This window comes from Mus caroli, unplaced genomic scaffold (assembly GCF_978045245.1).
Source record: "Mus caroli unplaced genomic scaffold, Mus_caroli_1 scaffold_2, whole genome shotgun sequence".
Classification (NCBI taxonomy): Eukaryota; Metazoa; Chordata; class Mammalia; order Rodentia; family Muridae; genus Mus; species Mus caroli.
In genome coordinates, this window is record NW_028227257.1 from 11574666 (window position 1) to 11598121 (window position 23456).

At 51.0% G+C, this 23456-nt stretch overlaps 1 protein-coding gene across 1 annotated transcript in view; it reads right to left on the reverse strand.

Annotated features, from left to right (window-relative positions):
- Nucleotides 1-9: 9 nt before the first annotated feature.
- Ptpn1 (protein tyrosine phosphatase non-receptor type 1) overlaps nucleotides 10-23456 on the reverse strand; it is a 47391-nt gene continuing 23944 nt past the window's right edge. Inside the window, exons 2-9 of the mRNA XM_021151979.3 lie at nucleotides 15982-16072; nucleotides 14553-14653; nucleotides 11837-11935; nucleotides 7734-7871; nucleotides 5283-5492; nucleotides 4683-4844; nucleotides 3862-4082; nucleotides 10-2955 (exon numbers count right to left, since the gene is read on the reverse strand). Coding sequence (XP_021007638.1) covers nucleotides 2742-2955; nucleotides 3862-4082; nucleotides 4683-4844; nucleotides 5283-5492; nucleotides 7734-7871; nucleotides 11837-11935; nucleotides 14553-14653; nucleotides 15982-16072 — 1236 coding nt within the window. The 3' untranslated portion in view covers nucleotides 10-2741. The remainder of the gene's footprint in view (nucleotides 2956-3861; nucleotides 4083-4682; nucleotides 4845-5282; nucleotides 5493-7733; nucleotides 7872-11836; nucleotides 11936-14552; nucleotides 14654-15981; nucleotides 16073-23456) is intronic.

A 23456-nucleotide genomic window follows, 5' to 3' on the forward strand; every position in this document is an offset into this window, starting at 1 on the left:
TCACGTCTGTGTTCTTTAAAAACATTTATTGTTGCAACTAACGCAGACCCATTAGTAAGACAGCAAGTTGGAAATGGTGCAGTCAGACAGTTCTGTGAGGTCACAGAAGACCCTGAGACACCCCACACTCCTGCAAAGGTACTCTTCCAGGACACAGTTTTTTGTTGGTTTTTATTTTTGTAAAAATGGTTTATTCTATGGCCATTTAGAGAGAGAGAGAGAGAGAGAGAAAGAGAGAGACAGACAGAGAGAGAGAGAGAGAGAGAGAGAGAGAGCCCTGCTAAGTAAATGTTGACTTAAGGCATACAGCAGCTTGCTACCTCCAACAGGGGCGACAGGGCAGAGAGCGCCTGTTCTCCGGGATAGCCACCTCTAAGGCTACTGTACACACCATACTACTCCAGACACAGCCCACTGCTAACTGCTCCCAGCCTAGACCCTGGCTGTGCCACCTCCTCAGGCAGGCAAGGCCATCACTGTTCCCCAGTGGCTCTGTGCTGGCTTCTCTGGGTGAAAGGCAAAATGTGAAATGCTGGCATGAGGCAGCGGAGTTCTTTTAAAAAGCCACCCGATGTGAAGGCTCGGTTCCTCCCCTCCAGAAGAGTCATGAGCACCGTCAGCCGTCTCTCCCAGGCCCGAGAGCTGCACACTTCTGGGTAAGGGGCCCTGGGCCAGCAATGACAGCAGGCCGACTCTAAGGCTGTCATCTATACTGTTCCCTGGAGGTTGCTTCTCACAAGCTGCCTTGCTTCCAGTCCTGGCCTGCTCCAGGACAGCATGAACTTGGAATGGAGGGGCTGATCCCAGAGGTGGAAGGGCCCTGCTTGCCTAAGTGTCCAGGGAATGAGGTGTGAGTGTGGAATGTCTGAGATCCAGCGGGGCGTGGCGTGGCGTGGCGTGGCATGGCAGGCCGGAAGCCTGAAGTGTCCTGCCAGGAGTCAGGTGGCACCTGACTGGACAGCACTGCTCTCACTGAGTGGCGGTGGTTACTCAGCGACGGCCACTTCCGGTCAGAGCACGGGAGGTGCCTGCCAGTGAGCAGGCTTCTAAGTTTCCCATGTCAAGCACAAGGCACCACCAGCACAGAACTGTGTATCTTCTAACTCACAGGGAAAGCAAAGGCCGGGAATGGCATCTAGAAGGTCGTGGGCAGAAAGCCCAGCCTCCAACCTGCACATCGCAGGAGCAGCCACAGGGGCTCTGCGCATCACCACTGTCCTATGCTCCTGAAGGCTGCTCCTCACACCCTCTTGCTCCTGCTCCTGGCCCCAGCACTGGCCACACTGTGGCTCCTGTCAGTCCTGCACTCATGCCTCAACCCCAGGACTGACCTGACGGTCGTGGGTGCAGGCAGACACGGTCAGTTTCAGGGCATGCTCACGCGGGGGCCACCTCCGGGCAAAGTGAATAAATAAGAGGAGGGCAGCCTCAAAGGTGGCCTCACCCCGCAAGCTGCACCCCGCTCTAATGCCTGCCCGTCCCTTGCACTCCTCATGATGGTGGGCTTGCTACTCGGGAAGGAAGCAGAGGGTAAAGCAGGAAGGGAGATGCATAGCCTGGAAAGCCGGCTCCATGTGATAAGCTTCCATCGCAGCTTGCTCTGCGGGCCACCATGGCCACTGTGGCCTGCAGCGCAGAGGCTGGAGTGCAGGCTCTGCTGCTGGGCAGCGATTGCACAAAGGCATCTGCATTGGATCGAGCCACAGCGCCGGCCTCCTCACAGCCTCAGCCATACCAGCATGGAAGGCAGCGCAGTAAGCGCTCCGTGGTGTTTTGTGAGTCCAGACTCTGAAAATCACCACTCAGGAAGTCTTGGCAGTCTGCAAAATCATCTAGCTGATGCCTTCGAGAGCGCTCACTGGAACAGTGTTTCAGAGGGTACAGGTCCTGCCGGGGGGCTTCCATGACACCAGGGCTCCTTCCTCCTTTACCAGTCTTGCTTGCACCTCGGTGGTGTGGCTTCTACATAGAGTAGTAATGGCTTTCCAAATGAAATGGAAACCCCAGCACTAAGGCTGGCAGCCACCTCTGACCCCGAGGCAAGGCCCTAAGGGATTTACAGGGATGGGGTGGCGAGGGCCGGGCCATTTGCAAGATGGCGGTCACAAAGAGGGAGGAGACCGAGGAGGATGGAACCTCGGGGGACACCTGAGCGAAGCAGAGCCGGGCTTGCTGTTCAGAGGCAGCCCATGTGGCTGCCCTCCTCACAACAGGATGGGACTCCAGGGCACCTGCACGCTCCTCCGGGTGCACAGTGGGGCTGCCCAAGCCAGCAGGAACCTTACAGTCCTGCCCAGCGGGATTCTTCCACTGGCAACCAATAGAAATCATGAATCTGATCACATGCCAAAGGGCACGAGAGGAGCTCACCAGTGCCTAGCATCTTTTTTTTTTTCTCCAGAAATAACAAAAACCTGCCTTTATAAATGTTAAAAACAACAATGTGTTGCAATTCTTTTTTTTTTTTTTCCAAAAACAAATGAACCAGAGAAAGGGGAGGAGTGAGGTGAGAGCAAGAAGAGTTTTTGGCATTTCCTCTACTTCTCCTGAACAGGTTAAGGCCCTGAGATTAGACTCTGTTCATGGGACCAGGGGCTCCTTCAAAGCCCAGTGCACTGATACCCTCCTGGGGCTGGCCCTTCCAGTTCCAGAGCAGGCTTGCGAGTTGTTGTTCCCTCTACACCAGGTCAGACGCCGCAGACCGCATCCTAAGCTGGGCAGTGGCAGTGCCTCCCAGTCTGTCAGTGAAAACATACCCGGTAGCAGAAGTACGCGCCGGTCGCCAGGACCGTGGCCATGCACACATTGACCAGGAAGGGCTTCCAGTGAGTTGGCCAATGTGCCTTTTGTTCCTCCTCAGTGGAGGACAGCTCTTCCTTGGGGGGGACAGATGCCTGAGCATTTTGAAGACCTCCACCCACCATCCGTCTCCTAACTTCAGTGTCTGGACTCATGCTGAGGAGAGAGGAAGAGACAGGTTGGTTACCTACCCTGAGTAGATGGAAAAGGAGACCATCTCTATGGAGGAAACCTGGAGAAATGAACCCTCCCCACCTAGCACAGAGCAGTCTGCTTGTCTTCCAGCCCTGGAGGACCTTGGGCAGTAGCCATGGCCAGGGCTGGGTTTAATTCAAGTCAGTCTGCAGCCCACCAGTGTACACATGCTTTACCAGGAACCGGAAGTCCCGGCTCTAGGCAAACATGCACTCAGATCCACATCCCAGCTGCAGGAGACACATGGCTTCCCCTGCACTGCCGGCTCTGTACCTTCTGTCCACACATGCTAGAATGAGGGCAGCCAGGCTACGGCTCTACATGCTGTGTGCAAAGCTCTGGGTGGGTACTGCTGAGAGTTAGACTGTGTGCCCACACCTCAAAACTGCCCTCCAGGAAGGAGGCGGCCGACACAGGAAATGGCTCACTCCTCCTGGGGTCACCACAGTGCCACTTCCTGCAGGCACATCCTTTCTTTATCATCCCGGTTCTACCACTCAGTGCTTGTCCTTTCCCCACATGGAGGGTCTGCGGCACAGATTCTGGGCAAATTCTAGTATTACCTAAGTATTCCACAGATATCAGTGGGGGCTCAACAATGCTTGTAGCAGGGTGAGGGAGCAAGCTGCCATCCCTGTCGGTGCTGAGCACATCACACACACAGCACAAGGAGCACTGGAACCCCACATGAACTGTCATTTCACAGGAACATCCAGGGCAGTGGGGGCTTGGCCGGGGAGCAGCAACACCATTGCTCATGCACTCAGAAGCACCTCAAAGTTTTCAATGCCTTCATGTGTTTCTGGACAGTAAGCCACTTCCTCTCACCCTACCCCCACCCCCAAGCCCAAGCCAGGCCCCCATCACCTGCTCACGCTGTGCACGGCACTTGACTGGGCTCTGCCTTCCTCTCTGGCCAGGCTGTCTTCATCCCCACAGGTCTCCTCGCTCACCCACTGGTGGCTGGAGAAGAGCTCCTTGCACTTCCCGTTGTGAGGCTCCAGTGTGCGTTTGGGTGGCCGGGGAGGTGGGGGCACGTACTCGGGTGGAAGGTCCAGGTCCTCCCGGGAGAGCTCCTTCCACTGATCCTTAGAGGAGAGCAACAGAGGCTCCATTGGTGCCTGCTCTGGGTCTGTCCTAGTGAGCAGCTGACTGCTCAGCAGCAGCTCTGGGCTCCTGGGTCCAGGCAAATATTTGGAAAGTAAATTTGGAGGTAGGGTCTCAGGTCACCAGGCAGGCCCTGGACTTCTGAGGTCAGGCTTATGCTTCCTCTCAGGGCTCTGCAGAGCATGCGGCAGGCAGAGGGAGCAGTTGTTTAATGACTCTAGCAATGTCATATACTAAGGGAGCCATTGCCTTTGACCTCAACAGTATTGGACCTTAAACAATTTTGAGTTTCTTTCAGAGAGTAGAGTCTTGGTGAGCACGCACAGGCTCTGTGGTCTATCCTCAGCTAGGAACAGAGCTGAACACCAACATGTATTCTTTTTTTTTTTTATTTTTTTTTTTGTGGTTTTTCGAGACAGGGTTTCTCTGTGTAGCCCTGGCTGTCCTGGCACTCACTTTGTAGACCAGGCTGGCCTTGAACTCAGGAATCCGCCTGCCTCTGCCTCCCGAGTGCTGGGATTAAAGGCGTGCGCCACCACGCCCGGCTCCAACATGTATTCTTGAAGCAGAGTGGTACTAACCTGCACTGACGAGTCACCCATGATGAACTTGGCGCCCTCGATGACAGCCAGGTAGGAGAAGCGCAGCTGGTCGGCCGTCTGGATGAGCCCCATGCGGAACCTGCGCATCTCCAGCAGTACTTTCTTGATGTCCACGGAAGATGGGTCTTTCCTCTTGTCCATCTGCAAGCCAGGGACACTGGGTCAACCAGAGGAAAGCCACAGAGGGGTGTGTAGTAGAGGGTCTCAAGGAAATGGGACAAAAATGCAGCAAACTTGGGACGGTTGGGCCTGAGTGGAAAGAGCTTAGAAAAAAAGACCCATGGGTGATCTAGGGTACCCCGTGGATGTCTTAGCGTACCCCATGGGTGTTCTAGGGTGTCTCATGGGTGTTCTAGCATACCCCATGGGTGTTCCAGGGTACCCCGTGGGTGTTCTAGGGTCACCCGCTCTTGTGACAACTAGAAGAACCCCATGAACAAAGCTAGAAGGGGCTCAATCATCATCAATCCTTGGGTGTCCTCCAAAGAAGGAGGCTGGTGGACAATGACAGGGATGCTAGCCAACAGGGTGGGTTCAAGCATGCTTCCTTTCTTCCTAGGCTTGCAAAGCCCTCCTCACCAGTAAGAGGCAGGTGTCAGCCAGACAGAAGGTCCCTGACCTCCCGATGCCGGCGCTGCAGTGGACCACAATGGGGCCATGCTCCAGGCTGAGTGAGCCTGACTCTCGGACTTTGAATAGGAAATTGAGGAAAGAAGCAGGTGACTCGGGGACTCCAAAGTCAGGCCATGTGGTGTAGTGGAAATGCAGGATCTCTCGAGTCTCCTTGGTCTGAAAGAGACACTTGCTGTTAGGCTGGGCGCATTATCCACACAGACCCCATGTGTGCACCAAGTCACTTCCTGCCCAGCCTTCCTCAGTGCATCCAGCTGGATCTGGCCACAGCCTTAAGCAGTGCACAATCCTCTGACCTTTCTGTCCCTTCTGTACTCACACATGTGGCCACAACCATTTCATCTGGAAAGTCACCATGATGTCACTGGCACCTTAGATATCAGAAAGGCTTCCTGTGTTTATGTGTGTGTGTGTGTGTGTGTTGGGAGACCAGGTCTGGGTGGATCAGGGAGAACACCAGGACGGATCAGACAAGTGGTACTTTTCAAGAAAAGTCTCCAAAGACAAGATTGTCAATAAGGTGGCTGCCACCCAGGTGCTACATCAGCTGAGACTCCAGAGACTGGGCTGATGGTGAGTTTTCCACACCACATTCACCTCACGGACCATGCCCATTTCCATAGCTGTCCCACAGTGCCCCTGACGGAGCACAAAGAATGGCCTCTGATGCTGTTTCTCTACTGCTCTTTCCTAGATGGTCTGCTATGTTAAAAACCCTTTATGTATGAGCTATCTCACCAGCTCCATGGTCCAGACCTCAGAGGTCAAGGCCCCCAGGGCTACAGAGAGGGCCAGCAGCCTGTGCCAGACAAAGACTGGGACACAGACACCTAAGGCTTGACTTGCTGATACCAAGTTGCTCTCTTTCTGTGAAGTATAGGAGGTCCCTGCTGTGAGACAAACACACATCAAAGACATGGCCACCCCCTTCAGTGTGGCCACTAGATCCAGGATGTTGTATGTGAGACCCTGCAGCTGCTCTGCCCACCTCGCTGCAAAACCAAACACTACTTGTACTGGGTGCAAGGCAGGAGGTACCTCAAATACACTTTAAAACTGGCTTAGAATAAAGTAGGCAAGAAGAGCCTTATTTTAACCCCCATAGAGCATGGGGTTCTCTTCCCACATTCCTCCTGCCTCCCATCCCTCCACAAGGACTCTGTTCTAGGGCCCAGAAAGGTGCTCAAGTTAAACCTTGAGCTGGCCTTGTGCCTGCAATCCCAGCATTCTGGAGGCAGAGGACTGTAAATATGAAGGCAGCCTGGGCTATCAGTGAGACCTTATCTTAATGCAAACAACTTCCTCCAAACTCCCAACCCCAAACAAGGCCTAAGCTCTCCTGTCCTCCTCTCTGGTGCTGCTCTGAATTGTCCCCCCCAAAAGCAGGCGTTTTCCAGAGATTATCTGACATCACTTTTAAAGCCAGGCTGGCAAACACTGGAAAGCATCGGAAGGGTCTACCACAGCCCTGCCACGCCAACTGCGGTGAACTCAGCTTCAGGGAGCTCATCCCAGGCTCCAGGCTCCTCTAGGAGGTCCTGCCAGGGCCTCACTCCTGCCATGCTTCCAGCAACCTGAGAAAATTCTAGAATTAGTTCATTACAAGGAGGGAGCCACAGGGAGGCCCAAGGATATGGGACTGTCCCCTGTGCAGACCCAACACTTTCCTATGGCCTAGAAGGCCTCAGTCCAGTAGTGCAGCCTTTCCCTATCGCTCTCTGCTCAGGATCCACACACCTCCTGCCTCTCACCCATGACCCCTAGTCTCAAAGTAGAACAAGCAAAGACATGGAGAGCTGTTCCTTGGCCCAATCCCAGCAGTGGGCAGAGTGGGTCAACAGTGGCTTCCTCCATGCCCGAGACTCATATGGCCTTGGTCCCAGCTCTGCGCCGTGGGCGGGCAGCTCTCACTGCTCCTCCTCCTCCTCTTAGTGCAGTGAGCAGCAGACAAGATGGCTGTCCCCACAGCAAGTCTACCCAAGGTCTGGTTTCCAGTCCTCAGCTGCAGGACCCCTGGGCAGGGAGGGGAGCCCCCTCCTTGCAGCAGTCCAGACAGTGAGGAAGCTGCAAGCTCTGTCAGTTCTCTTGCAGGTACCACTTCAGTCACCAAGTCCCACAGGCAGAGCAAAACACTCTCAGCTAAGAAAGGGACTTTTCCCTTGGAACTGTGTTATGTGGTGTCAAGGGTGAGAGCCATGGGAGGTACGTGTAACCTGTCCTTCACTGGTGCCTGGGCACTGCCTCCTACAACAGCTAGTTCTGTTCACCATGGAATGAAGCCATACTGTGCACAAGACTCATAATTCCCGGGAATGCCATAGCTGAAACTGGCACCCAAGGACTAAGATCAGGAGCAAGTCACAGTCTCCAGAGGAACTTCACCTCCGCCATACTTACAGTCAGGTTTTCCAACTCCAACTGTCGTACTGTGTAATATGACTTGACATCTTCAGAGATTAGTGTCAACTTCAAACCTGTGTCGTCAAAGACCATCTCCTTTTCTTCTTGCTGTGGCCAATACTGGGCACATTTTAACTGGAGGAAGAACGGCACTGGGTTACTCTGAGCACCCGCTACGTGAGGCAGGAGGCTTGCAAGGCAACGCTGTCTTCTAGCTTTCTGACAACTCCCAGGTGGGGGTCTCCCAGTCACTACAGCTTTCACCCTAGGAAAACTAGAGCTGGCTAGAACCCTGATCCCTGTAGCTTTGGGGCAGGGCTTACACTTCTCACCCAGCAATGTGTCACAGTGGGCTCTGGTCCTTGATGTGAGGTAAAAACCATACTACACAGAAGCAGTGTCCCTCACAGATGCCTTCAGTAGGATCTCAGGATGCCCAGAGCCCCCTGAGGAACCCACAGGCAACAGGGCGGGAGGCTACAGCCCTGTCAGGCTGAAGGCCATGGAAGACAGCACGCAGGTGCAGCTCACTCGCGCATTCTGATTTGGTTCAGTTCAGTTCAGTTCCTGGAGTTCTATTTTGCTAATATCAAACACCATTTGATGATCTGGATTCAAGTACTCATTACAGCTTTTGATGAACCAAAATATCTGGGCTGGATTTAGGAAAAAAGATCAGGCTGGGATTCAGTCACACAGATCCTGTGAGCTCAGGTACCCTTCCTGCTGCAGAGAGCTGTTCTGGGTCTCCAAGGCGGGACTGACAGGGTGCCCAGGCAGAGACTCAGAGACCTTCATCCTCCCAGGGAAGTGAAGTAAGCTACTCTCTGGTACACAACAAACAGAATTCACCTGCCTGACCTGTTCCAGGGCTGGCCCAGTCTACTGGGAGCTCCTGCCCTCTAGGGTGGGTGGATGGGGAGAACACAGAGGGGAGGCACTGAGAAGACAAACCACCTGGGGATTCAGAGGAGGGAGAAGCTCAAGCTAACCAAGCAAAGAGGTCAATGGAGCTCTCTGGAGAGAACATTATGACAGGACAGTGTCTCAAGGGAGAGCAGGAGACAGGGCAAGGATGGCCAGAGCATGGTGGGGCTGTGGCAACTGGGGACCTGAGATGTCACCTCATGAGGGGCTAGGAGGGACTGAGGCTGAAGACAGAACTGCAAAGGCTGTTGCTGTCACTCTTCTGGGCTCCAAAGCTGCTCTCCACAAAACCAACGCAAAAGACAGAGAAAGCAGCGAAGGAAGCAAGGGCTTTCCCTACCCATGGAGCAGGAACCTTCTAATCCCAGGACAGAAGCTACGTAGGCTTTCTCAAGAGCCATTTCAAGGTCTTGGTCTGCTCAACCCAAGCCTCCTCCCACCTTTAAGGACCAGCTGCCAGAGATGGGCTCCCCGAGTAGGGCCGATCTGTGAGCATGGGAGCAGATCTCCACATCAGAACGCAGAGGCAATATGCCAGTGAACGTTTCATGGAGAGACTTGAATGGGTCACTCATTCCCAGTAAGACCCCAGGCTACATGCCAGGGTGGGCATTCACCATGATCAGGGGGAATGCCACAGGGCTGTCCGTTCAGAAGAGGGAATGGGGGTTCTTGCCTCAGGGACAGGGTAGACAGGCTCTGACCTTCACTTCCACAGCAGAAGCCTAGAACAAGCCTGACAGATCTCTAATCTAGGCAAAATGTACAATTTCAGAGGCATTCTGGCACACAGCCAAATGTCCATCAAACAACATTTAATTAGATGTCTATAGGACCATGCTTGGCTCTGTCACTTCCCGTAAAAATTTCTGCTTTAAGCACAAAACAAACACGAGAGCACATAACGCCTGCTTCCAGTCAGTTGATGGCACCCACACATGGCCCTGAGCGGAAGGCTAACTCTTACTGGAATATGAGCAGGCCCTTGCCGGCTGGGACTGACACCAAGGCCCTTTGGCCAGTCTCAGACAGAAGATGGCAATGCCAGTGTGCTGGCCTCCTGAGTTTAATAGTCATTTCAACCATGATGTACACACAAGTCCTTCCAAAACAAAGAGACAGGCAGCCCGAGGAAGATCCTGGGACAGACCTGAGTGGAGAATAGTGCTAGAGGACCACTGCCATGAGAAAGTAACCAGCCCACCAGCTCTGCTTCCAATGGAACACAGGACTCTTCACCAAGGTGGCCATAGTGGATCTATTTATGATCAGCCTAGGGTACCAAAAGCCAGACCCGGTGGTAGTCGTGCAACAACAGAGCAGGCACCATTCCTTACAGTGTGACAATACCTACTAATCCAAACTGTGCTAACTACAAGGGGCCATCAGGACCACTTACATACTTAAGTATGTACACATGTACGTGGATCCTTATATACACACACACACACTAAACCATACCACACCTGGTGACTTTTTTTATGTGTATGGGTGTTCTGTCTGCACATGTATCTGTGTACCATGTGCGTGCCTGGTGTTCACTGAGGTAGCTTGATCCCTAGGTGGTTATGAGCCGCTGTGGGTAGCTCGATCCCTTGGTGGTTATGAGCCGCTGTGGGTAGCTTGATCCCTTGGTGGTTAGTTATGAGCCGCTGTGGGGTGGACTTTAGGTTCTTTGTGAGAGCAGTAGACACTCTCAGCCACTGAGCCATCTCTTTTCCCTCATATCTGATGATTTCTTGTTTGTTTGTTTATTTAATATACATGAGGGCTCTATCTTCAGACACACCAGAAGAGGGCGTCAGATCCCATTACAGATGGTTGTGAGCCACCATGTGGTTGCTGGGAATTGAACTCAGGACCTCTGGAAGAGCAGCCAGCACTCTTACCCGCTGAGCCATCTCTCCAACTCAAGATGATTTCTTAGCAGTAGGGTGATTTAAAATTCTACTCTCTGATTTTGTCAACTGACCATACCGGCAGGCTTTGTACCTGCTACTACCATGTTCTACAGAAGTGGGAAGTGGAAATCAAGCAACAATATGACATCAAGCAGCCTCAGGAAACTAGCAGGAGTGACCGGGTCCATGTGCTCTGCAGGTGGGTGCAGCTTGCGGGTGATACCTTTTCCTCACTCTGTTGTGTGTGACTAGCCACTGTCTCTGGAATTGATGGATGGCTTCTCTGGCAACCTCATGTTCTTGAGAGCACGAGGAAAGCAGGGCAGGCAGCTGTCCCAGCCTAGCAGCAGACAGCACAGCAGCAGACAGCACAGCATCTACACCTGGCCAGGCTGAACGGAACATCCTGTTCTCCGCTCCTGGCTATGGCTGCAGTTACTCCCAACGATCCTCAGCTGACCTTTTCCAGGGGCTTCAGCCTCTGCAGCTGGGGAGTCTGTAAGTGCCAACCAAGTGCAGAGGGAAGAGACTGCCGGCTCTGCCCATGCTGGTCGTGGGCAGCACTGAGAACCAATCTTCAGTGTCACAACAGGAATAAGAGGGAAGGGACAGGAAGGCTGGCTGTTTGATGAAGCCTAAATCTGAAAGAGTGTCACCATGACTCAGATCTCTGGCCCAAAAGACAGGAAAGAGACAAAAGGAGGCCTGTCCAGGATATTGTTTGGGGAGTGAGAGTCAGGTCTAGGTAACAGGTCCAGCCACTCAGAGTCTCAGGCCCTATCAATGACTACCCTTAGAGCTGAGGCTGTGGTAAGACTTGAGTGACACAGACCACCCTGGACAGAAACAGCAGGCTGAGAGGCAAGGGTGGCTGAAAGGACAGAGCCTGAACACAAGTCCCAAAGTCATCTCACCACCAATGTCTCCCCCAGCTCTGTAGGATTACCTCTGCCATCGAGAGGCACAGTCTGACCAGTCAAAGGTGGGCTTGGTTAAGATACACTAAAGGCTGCTTTTAGAAAAAAACAAACTGTTTACCCAGTTCCACAAACACAGGCAGTACCAAGAAAACAGAGGCAGCAAGAGCCTGGCCTGGGGCATCTCTCTCTCCCTAGTGTGGTCTGTAATACAAGTGTATTTATGTAATGCTTTTACACACATTGTGCCATGTAAAGGAGTTAGACAACGGAAACTCACAACGGAAACTCAGGGGCACTTTAAGAACTGGGTGTATGTAGATGGCAGCAGCAAGGGTCTCTGGCGAGAACTTACCGAGCCTTTCTCCATGATGCGGTTGAGCATGACCACACCCCTGCTCTTCTGCTCCCACACCATCTCCCAGAAGTGCCCACATGTGTTTGGTAAAGGGCCCTGTAAACACACAAGATACACGCTGTACAACACTGGACACACAAGCACACCACGCAGTCAGTCAGTGACAATGTTCATAGGTGTAGGCAGAGTAGCCACCAAGGCTGCATGCCCCACTGTCAGTCACCCAGTCCCACATCCCATCATGTGATGAAGGGTCATTTCTGCACGTCGGTGCAGGCTGTCCCTGGATCTAAGCTGATGGCCGAGGGGCTTTACTAGGCTTCTTGTCTATGAGCAGATGAGTCCAGGACACAGCTCCTATGTGGGTGAGAGGCAGCACAGGGCAGGACCAACACTGTGCTCTGGCCCTAGACCCTGCTTTTAAAATCTGTCACCATCTAACTTTAGGCAAGTCACTCCACCTCTCTGAGCCTTCTTTTCCACATAGCCCACTTGATTAAAAACATCACCCGTTCTCAGGCTGCATAAATAACAGTGGTGCTGTATGTGAAGGACTCAGCATAGCACCGAGAATGGAACAAGCACCCAGTACAGAGTGAGCCTCTCTTCTTACTAGTACTGGCGAGTCTAAAAGTGTGGACAGCCCTTAGAGCTGGACCAAGGAATGTGCAAGAGATGTGGCCCACAAATGGTCTCAGAGGTAGCGAAGGGGCTCATAAGACCTGGGCATGACCGGTGCCTGCAGAGCAGAAAACCTACCTAGTGATGGTGAGTGCTGATGGATGACTGTCAAGCTGGGAGTGCTTTAGTTGTGAGCCCCATGACATACTACAGGAGAACATCCATACCAGGGCTAGTTACATCTTTGGGTGGGAAGTCTCCATTCTCCCCCATTTCCATCCAAGCCATTGCCCTTAGATCTCGGGACACTCCCTTCCTTGTGCCAGCACTTGGCATCTTCTCATTCTTCCCTGAGTGCGGTCTGCAAGTGTCAGGCAAGGGCTCTGACAAAAGCATCACACAGGTGACTCTCCCTCAGGTAACAGAGCTAGCTTTGTGCAGTTGGGCGCCAGGGTACCTGATGACCACCCGGGTCCTTCATCCTCTGTGCTACACAAGGATCCAAGCTCTCAGCCCCCCCATGGATGCAGCTTTCCATGTTCTGTAACTTACTAGTCACATCCCTGCTCCCAAGTACCACCCAGCTCACAGTGACCTGGCTATGCTTTGTGACGGAGGTGAAGTACTGCCCTACATCCTCCACTCTTCCCAACCTCCAATTTGTACAAGATGAGGCTACGATGTGGTTTCTATAATGAACAATACTGAATGAAATGAAGAGTTCTTTATCTGTGGCTTGGAAATAGTCTGGGTCTCCCTGTCGGAAATGCTCCTTTGGGATCTGACTGTTTGCATTCTTGTCCGGAACACGGGTGTAGAAGCCACTTATGAATGCTCATGGTACAGCCTTACACAGCAGAGTATCACAGGTCTCACAAAATGGCCAGGGCCCAGGGTCAGGTAGTGGGTAGAGTAATGCTTGAGTTTCTCTATTCTCAGTTAGCACTGTTTTTGTTTGTTTGTTTGTTTGTTTGAAATACTGGGGACTGGACCCAGAACCTTGCGTGACAGGCCAGTGCTCTGTCACTAAGCTCCATCCACCCATCTCCTCAATGGCAATGCTAACTGCTCATCTGACTCATTTGGCATCACATACCCTACAATGGGACAACAGCCATATCAAGTCCCTCTGAGCACAACTACAGATGAACGGTTGAAGCCAAGAATGCTAACTTCTCTCCACAGGTTCTCAAGGTTACTGTACCTCAGATTCTCAGAAGGAGGCCCCACCTTCCTACGGAATCTGCAGCTGCCCAGGAAAACACAAAGGTGCAGGGAGGACCCTGGCTGAGACCTAGGGAGGCTGACCCTGCATCCACAGAACCACAAGCAGCCACTGATACTGTACACACTGACTGGGGGCTTCTGGGCTGCTTCTCATCACGCAAACTGGCTTAGGACAAAAGGGAGAAGGGCTGTCTGTGATGGAGGAGTGCCAGATCAGAGTCTCTGGCCTCATTAGGACTTGATTTCCAAAAGCAGGCAAAATCGTCACGTTCAAACTCCCTACAGCCCACGCCGTGTGATATGGCATCCCAAAGGGAGAACAGGCAAACAACACAGGGCCACAGAGACCGCCTTGCAGGCCATAGGCTAAGACTAGAACATTACTGAAAATAAGCTTTTATCATCTTCCCAGACATCCACAGCCTTCTGGTCACACACTGTGGACTGTGTTACAGGACGTCTATCACACTTTCTCAGAAGGAAGCCCAGAGCTGTGGGATTTTTAAGTCATCTTCTAACAAGGCCCAGAGGAACACTGAATAGCCCTTGGGACAGAGGTGCCTAGACAACCAAGGACTAGCTAGCCCTCTTAGTCGCTGCCAGAAGCATTCGATGCTGAGGCTCATGCCTCTGTGGACCCAATGTCTAGGGTCTTCTCCTGCCCATCAAGAGACCACTGGCAGCTCAGTGTGTCGTCTCACAGTGCTGTGCTCAGAGTCCGAGGCAGGGTGTTCCCTTTCTTGCTCCTGCGCTGACTGATGAGAAGGCTAAACTTCTCACAGACATGATGATCCTATCTGATGTGAACACAACAGCTCTCAAGTTCTTCAGGTAACATGAAAAAATCGTTTAGACAGCCTGTTACCTGGGTGAGAATATAGCTCCTCTGGGCTTCTTCCATTTTTATCAAGCTGGCATTGATATAGTCATTATCTTCCTGGTGCAATTTAATCCGACTGTGGTCAACTGAAAGAAAAGCAGAGCTAGGTTAACTGTGAGAGCCAAGACCTACATTCTACAGGAAAGCAGAGAGAGGGACCCATGGGCATGCACACTGCTGGGGCCTCACTGTTAGGATGACATTAGTCACCTGTGGGGTCAGCCCTGAACACAGAAATACCACATTCTATAGCACCAGCACCAGCCCCAGACCACGCCCTCCTGGGGTCAACTTTGGTGTCTTAGTAAGTTTGAGTCCAGCCTGGGGACACTGCAACTGTCTGCCCCCATCCAGGACCGCTGGTGGATTGTCTTGGGGAACCAGGCAGTGGGGAAGAGGCAGAGTCTTATGCGGTCGGTCACATTGCTGTCCTTAAGTTCCAGCCAGGGCTCCCAAGCAGAATCTACACGGGTTCGCTATGCTACTTTGCTATCACAATCAGGCCTGATGCCCCTCAGCCAAGGCCAGCTAAGCTGAAAACAGCAGGTGTTGGGGTGAGGTCAGCCACCCTTCACTTGAGGACCTCAAGTACACTTCAAATGGCCTCCTAACACGGTCTCAGACCTCAGCCTTCCTTTATCAAACTCATACCCGAGGGAGCACTTGGCTTCACCTCCACACACTCCTGTAAGTGGAGTGTGACTGCCATATCCTGACAGTCAGAGCCACCAGCATGGCAGACCAAGAGGTACAGGCTGTGTTCTAATCCTAGAGCCATTTTATGTCTCCCTAGGAACCTGATCAGCAGCCATGTAGATCTGAGTAGCACAACCCTGTTGAGGAATAACGTCCACAGATCTTGAGGGGGAGTCAATAAACCTGGGAACTAACGACAGACCCAGGTCCTGAGGCCCAGTTCTGGCTTTTCTTGCTTTCCACACTTTCTACACGTCCACTTACTTACTCTGAAGGTATTTCCAGACTATAAGCCAGCTAGAAGGCACAGGCTTATTAGACCAGTCCTAAGCACTGAAAGCCAAGGGCGGGCTGGCTCTACACTTCTGGCGGAATGGTGTGAGTACCTGTGAATACCTTTGTGGCTCATCACCAGGCTGACAGCCAATGGAATTGCTGCCGAGTCATGCAGAAGAGGCTGTCCACTACGCCCAGGTCAAGCCACTTCAAGGGAGGAAAGTGACTCACCACAACACAGAGCTAAAAGGAAGGACCCTGAGCCACCACCGTTTCCAGAAACTGGAGCTTTAGTGCCTTCTGAAACAGTGAAAGTGAGCTAGGACAGTGTCTCCTGTGCTTATGATGGAGACCATGAGGTCAGGACCTCTACCCAGCCCTGGACAACGACAGGCTGCCACTGGGAAGTGTAAGTGGGGCAGATGGAACAGTGGGTACTTACAAGGGCTGACATCTCGGTACCTGTTCCGGTTTTTGTTCTTAGGAAGTTTCGCTACTTTGCATGGGAAGTCACTGGCTTCATGTCGAATATCCTACAAAGAAGAATAAAGAGTTCTCTTTTGGAATCTATGGCAGGAACGTATTCAGATCTTCAGTGGAGCACCAGAGATGATGGCAAGTACCGAAGGCAGAGAAGTGTGGGGAGGACAAGGTGGTATGCACAGGTACATACAAGGACTACTTGGGAAGGCCTACTAGTGGAAGCAGGGGTTTATATCAGGCTTATGTGAATGAGTGAGTGGGCAGCAGGGAAGAACAGCAGATGGCTGTGGGAGCGGGTAGACAGGCCAGATCTTGAAGTGCTGGAATGTCAGACCTGAGAGTTGGAACAGCCATGGAAAGGAACATGTCAATAAACATTCCACCACCCAAGTGCCGTCCTGCAGGCAAACACCCATCCCTGCGTGAACAGAAGCACCACACAGGCTCACCCTGTTCTTGCTGGGATGCCACCGGTCTCAGGAAGCTGTCTGGGAGCAATCTGCTCTTTTTTTCTTACATTCTTTTTAAATTTTAAAAAATTAATCATTCCATTTGTTTAAATCTCAAATGATATCCCACTTCCTGGTTACCGCTCCTCAAGCCCCCATCCCACAACCTCCCTCAGCAATCTGCTCCTTCATTTGCAACGACAAGCACATGCACACTGTGAATAGACTACCACCAGGAAACTGTATGTCTACAAGTGGTTTAAACTCTTGACTCTGGGGTTGGAGTAAAAAAGGGGACAGAAAAGGGGGCCATGGCGACAACAGTCTGGAAATCAGACCCCAGAGACATGCAGAGTGTGGGCAGCTGTCGCCTCGGAAGAAAGCCTGAGACTGACAGTGGGGCGGGGGGTAGAGCCTCATCTGAGCAGAGCAGCCATCCCCTCCTAGAGCCGTCCCTCTGGGCTGCTGGGCCTGCTCTTACTTGTGCTGAAATCACAGGGTGAATTTGATTTTCTACAAGAGTCGGCCAGGCCTCTAGACTAGCTAGAGTATAGCACGTGCAAGGTGGATGGCCCATGTACGCCGGAGTAAGCCGTAGAGCCCAAGCTCAGGCCCTGCCTTCCTTCGTCTCAGAAGCTCACACAGAGTGTGCTGTAGCACCACTTCCATTCTAGGTGGAAGTCTTCAGATGATCTGACCAGACAGCAGGAAGCACCAAAGGCCAGGACCAGGGCGTGCCCATTTGTCAGTGCTCCATCTGCCTGAGGACCTCTACTCTCCAGACACAGATGCCGCTGATGGCAGATATACACAGAAAATGTCTAACAGGGAAAAGAGGCCCTCGGTGGACAAACTATGGAGTTCAGAAAAACTGAGAATAAATACTACTAATACACTCACAACAGCAAGATCTCATATTTATTAGCAAGTAAGAACAGGATGCTATGACAAACTAAACAAAAATGTCTTTTGTAATGTAAAACAAAATAGCAAAAATGACAAGCTCAGGTGAAAAGATAAAGAACTCCTTACACACACACACACACACACACACACACACCAGCCACCCTAAAGGAAAGCCAAAAAAAAAAAAAACCAAAAAAACAAGCTGGGCGGTGGTGGCGCACGCCTTTAATCCCAGCACTCGGGAAGCAGAGGCAGGCAGATTTCTGAGTTCGAGGCCAGCCTGGTCTACAGAGTGAGTTCCAGGACAGCCAGGCCTGTACAGAGAAACCCTGTCTCGAAAAACAAAAACAAAAACAAAAATCAGCTAGAGTAAAATACAGGTACTGAGAAGACAGAAAGTCCCAGCAAGTGCCCATGAGAACAAGAGAAACAACCTATTCTCTGGGCTGCAGCTCTGAGCCTGAGCGGCAGATCACCGCGGAAGGAAGGGCAGTGCAGCCTGGCTGTAAGCCAGCACGTAAGGTGCACACCTCCTCCACTCTGCCCACATGAGAAGGACAGCAGCCACCTTCCAGCACACTCCCCAAGACATGAGGATCCAACCTGAATCCAGCCAACAGGGGGTTCCATTGAGATGGGAGGAGAAGGAGAGAATCTGCATGAGAACGAGTGAGGTATGCGTGGCAGGCCTTCAGAGCCTCCAGCTGCATGACTCCACAAAAACCTGAACTGAGAAAGTGAACTGCTCACAAAGCTAGCATTAAAGCCATGGTGAGAGGACACAAAAGGTCCGAGTGCCAGTCATGGTGGCCATGGACATCTGTGAAGCCAGTACTCAGAGACTGAGGTCAGCCTGAGCTATACAGCTAGATCCCGCCTCAAAGAATCGAAATGATGCCAGGCACCAGGCTGCATAGCTTTCATCTCAGCACTCAGGAGCAGAGGCAGGTGAATTGCTGTGAGTTTGAGGACAGCAGTTGAGAGTCTGGTCTACATAATGAGACCTTGTTTCAAAACAGAACAAACGAACAAGAAATAAGCATAATGATATTTTTGCCTTTAGGGAAGCTCATTCAAGTGTCTCTCACATGCAATTAGTGAGAAATACCAACGTGGATGACCAGCTGACATGCCTTGCCTTGAGATCTCCATTTCTTTTGGAAGTAAACAGGTATAATAACATCCAGTCCAGCCACACAGAAATGCCTCCATATTTTCAGAGAATACTTTGCTAAGTCAAACAGCAGCACTGGCTTTAACACATCTGCTTTAGTTCCATGCAGTGAATGACTTCTTGCTCCATGGAAGAATGCACAGGGCAGAGCAGGATGGCTTCCTGAAAGCAGTCAGGTGTCCATTAAGAGAGAGGCCCTCATTTCTAATCTCAGACCCAGGCCAGGGCAGGCCCTCGACATAACCTGCGACTGACCGAAAGGCTGATGCTAATACCGTAAGTATACAGCTTTTGACTCTACCCCAGCATGCTTCCCGGCACAGGGTGGAATGCCCCAGAGGGAACATGCATCCGAGAACACCCATCAAGCCCATCCTAACTGCTGCAGAACACACACTCCTGGGGCTTGGTTTGGCTTCTGCAATTGTCGCACACAACCTCCTGACAAGATAATACCAAACTGGTTACTAAAACAGATACTGAAGCAGAGAATGGAGAACAGCTACCCCTGACTGTCATTTCCTATACCCAGCCCCCACCCAGGCTCATGCAAGCAACACTGGGAATTCAGGGACCACAAAAGACAAAAGCAAAACAATCCCCACAACATGGAAATAGGAGGGTGTCTTACTGGGAGGAGGAGGGGCTTCCAGGCAGCACGGAGAGGTCAAAGTGACCAACGTATGTAATACATCCGTGTGAAACTGTCGATAAATGAAAAACAAAAACCCCACATGTAAGTAGAATTCAGGGACTAGCAAGTTCCTCTCACTGGCCAGTCTCGACTCCTCTCTAAATGGCATCCGAGTTGAGGGGCTGGTGTGTTACTTGATAGTGTGGGAAAATACTGATTCTCAGATAGTCAGCTGAGAGACTGAGGAAGGAAGGGCAGATAGACCGGGCAGTGGGGGCTGACAGGCAAGCACTTCCTGGAACCCAAGTGCAGCCATGGCTGAGAGCACACAGATGGCGCTTGTCTCTGGCTCACCTAAGATGCTGTATGTAAGTACCTCAGAGTGGTGAGTGCAGAGCAGATTTTATTAACCAGGTCTAATTACAAAGGAGAACAAAACATTTTTGTGGAGCAAAGAACAATCAGAATACACAGATCACCAGAGGCTGTCTCTGAATGGAAAACAATACTTCATTCTTTGTATCTTGCTTTGTTTTGAGACAGGTACTTACATATTACATAGCCTAGGCTAGCCTCCAACTCCCTATGAAGCTGAGGATGACCTTGAACTAATAATCCCAGCAGACAAGTGCTGGGAGTCGGCACGAGCACATCTGGTTTACTGAATAACTACAGAATACCCAGGCTGCAACTACAGTCACAGAGAGGAACAGAGGTGTGGGTGTGGGTGGTGGTGATACGGCTTCAGAGAAGCAGCAGTTTCGGAGCGGCTCCCAGAGTGGACTCCAGGGCTTCAGCACAGTGCTGCTAACGGTCCTCCTGCTTGTACAGCTGCTCAAAACACCTAACCCTTAAAAATACCCAAGTGACCTCTGTCACTGCTGATGACCCCAAGTCATTTACAAGAACAAACCACTTACATGATCATGTTAACAATGACTTTTGGTCCCTAAGGACTGATGTGGTTTTAGCACTGAGAATAACAGCTTTGAGAGGCTGAACTGGCTGGGGGTGGGAGGAGCACAACCCAAGGTCCTGACTGACAGTGTGGATATGAATGAATGGCTTCACGCTGGTGAAGTGACCCTGGCCCACACTGCATTTAGAAGCAGCATTCTGAGTTCAGTGTGGCAGGCCAGAGTGTCGGGCTGCCGCTCACCTTACACAGATTACACGGGTAACTAGGATGACACACTCGCAGTTAGACTTGCAAGTGTCCCTGGCTTTGACCCTAATTTTTACAGCCCTTGATATAGACATCACTTACGTTTTCTGTTAAATGTCATGAATTCCACCTTGGGCAGAAATCAATAGGGAGAAAATGAATCAGACTTACAGTAATTGATGTCAATCAAACATATTGGAACCAGTGTCTACTGAAATGCTGAGAACCACAAAGCTGTCCGGTATGAACCGACTTTCACTTCTGTTTTGCTTGCCTTCTGCTTTCTATCAGGCAGTGAGGGCTTCACCCGCTCCTGCCTGCCTGCGGGGGGGGGGGGGGGGCGGGGGACAGTTGACTAACAAGGAATTGGCAGGCATCTGCAAGAGCAATATCTACAATTTTCCTGGCAGGAACCAGTCTGCCCACTGTGTTTCCTCCTTCCAAGGTCCCAAGGGAGAGGCCACATAAACCACCAGTGACATCCCTGCTCTGAAGTGACACTGCTCTTCTTACACAATGGAAGGATGCTCCCTGCATACTTAGCAGTGTGAACGTGCAGAAAACAGCTCACTAAAACACAACGATTTTGGTCAAGATTTTCCCAAGTACCTGGAAAGCTGTGTGAGGCTCTGCTAACCAGAACCAAGGCAAAGGCATATGCGATATTCACTGGCCACCTTCTTCTAGAGGCCACATGCTTTTCTACCTGATGTGAGCGAGACCAAGGATGAAGGAGGAACAGAGAGGAAGGCGTGATAGCACTGGAAGGAATGGATTTGTGAAACCACAAAAATGAAGTCACAGGCTAGAGAGATAGCTCAGTGGTTAAGAACACTGACTGCTACTCCAGAGGTCCTGAGTTCAATTCCCATCAACCACATGGTGGCTCATAGCCATCTGTAATGGGATCTGTTATCCTTTTCTCGTGTGTCTGAAGACAGCTACAGTGTACTTACATAAATAAAACAAGTAAATCTTTAAAATAAAGTTCCAAGCTGGGACTGAAGAGGCTATGCTATCCCAAGCAAGCAGGCAGGCATTGAGGCTCCACACAGGCAGGCGTTCCTTCAGGCCATCTAGACGCAGCCTGGCACTGTGCCCACACCAGGAAGAGACTCTTCAGATCTCAGCTGCTCAGCCTACATGGAGAAGTGCAAGTGACCTTTCACGTCTAGGCAGAACACAGGACTGTAAGTCAGGCATGTATACACTCTAGGAATCCCAACATTAGAAGGAGACAGAAGTATGTCAAGTTCATGAGCTACCCAGGAGGACCCTGTGTCAAAGCCAAACCAAACCACGAAGTATGTTATGGAATAAATTCATTCTTTTCAAAGTTTTAGCAAACCAAAGATTAAAAAAAATAGGGATATTAAAATGCAAGAAAATTTAAATGGGGTTGCCTTTAATCCCAGTAGTCAGGAACAGGGCCAGGTGAATCTCTGTAAGTTGACAGAAAGCTTGGTCTACACAGTGAGACCCTGTCTTGTGTGTCTGGGTGAGGCAGAGCTGAGGCTGGGGTGATAGCTAAGTGGTTAAAAATACCACTCTTGCAGTTTGGTCTCCAGCACCCACACAGAGGCTCACAGGTCCCAAGGGGGTCTGATGCCCTCTTCTGGCTACCGAGGGCATGTGCATATAACTGGCACATATGAAGAAAAAAATATTCATATACATAAAAAAATTTTAATGGAAAGAAAAAAATTGAAGGTTTTGAGACAGGGTCTCACTGTGTAATCCTGGCTGGCCTGAAACTCACTGGAACATCTATCTGCCTGCCTCTGCCTCCAAAACACTGTGTTTAAAGTCTACATAAGAAAAAAGAATTTCATGATCTACAGAGTAGCATGGTTGTCCTGGAAGTGAAAATGATTCCAGCCCAAATTCTGAAACTAGGCAGTGGCCCTGCCCCATATTCATCTCAACTGTGCTTCTTTGTATAGAAACTTATAGAAAAATATATGAAGATATTTTTAAAAAGATTTATTTATGCCGGGCGTGGTGGCGCACACCTTTAATCCCAGCACTAGGGAGGCAGAGGCAGGCGGATTTCTGAGTTCGAGGCCAGCCTGGTCTACAAAGTGAGTGCCAGGACAGCCAAGGCTACACAGAGAAACCCTGTCTCGAAAAACCAAAAAAAAAAAAAAAAAAAAAAAAGATTTATTTATTATTATATTAAATACACTGTAGCTGTCTTCAGATGTACTGGAAGAGGACATCAGATCCCATTACAGATGGTTGTGAGCCACCATGTGGTTGCTGGGATTTGAACTCAGGACCTTTGGAAAAGCAGTCGGTGCTCTTAACCACTGAGCCATCTCTCCAGCCCCCACGAAGATATTAAATGTTGAATTGGCTAGGAGTGGTGATGTTCCTCTTTAATCATAGCCCAGACAGGCAGATTTCTGTGAGTTCTAGGCCAGCTAGGGATGGATACACACACTCCCCACACAGGCCTAACGTACTGCTCCAGTCCCAGTTCAATACACGATTGAGGGAAGCCAGGCCAGGCAATGGCAAAGCCTGGTCAAGCCAAATGGTAACTGCATTGTTGGCTGAGCACAGGGCCTGAGCTTGCATCCCAGCACTGTACAAAAGGTCGGTATGGCCATGTGCTATGACATCAGGACCCTTTCTGGGAAGAGACAGGATGACTCCGGGGACCCCACCTCAAGAGAATAGGTGGGTAGTGATCAAGCGGGTCACCCAATGTCCTCAACTGGCCTCCATGTGTGCATGCATAGAGCACAGAACTGCACACACACTCCCTCCACCCTGCACCATGACAGTGACCTCTAACCTCAAGGGAAACAAATTTTATTAAGTGCCTTTAATTAAAAAGCTACACTCAGAAGCCTTGTGAGATGGCTTAGCCAGCAAAGATGCTGACAACCTTAGTTGGACTCTTGGAACCCAAATTGTGAAAATAGGAATGAACTCCCACAGTAATCTTCTGACCTCCCCAGCTGTGACACATGCACGCACACACACACACACAAATACAAAACAACAACAACAACCACCTACGTTCACATCCCAGTACCAAGCTCAGCCTGGGCTGTCTTGTAAGGCCCTGCCTCAAACTAACAAAAGGAGTTACATCTAC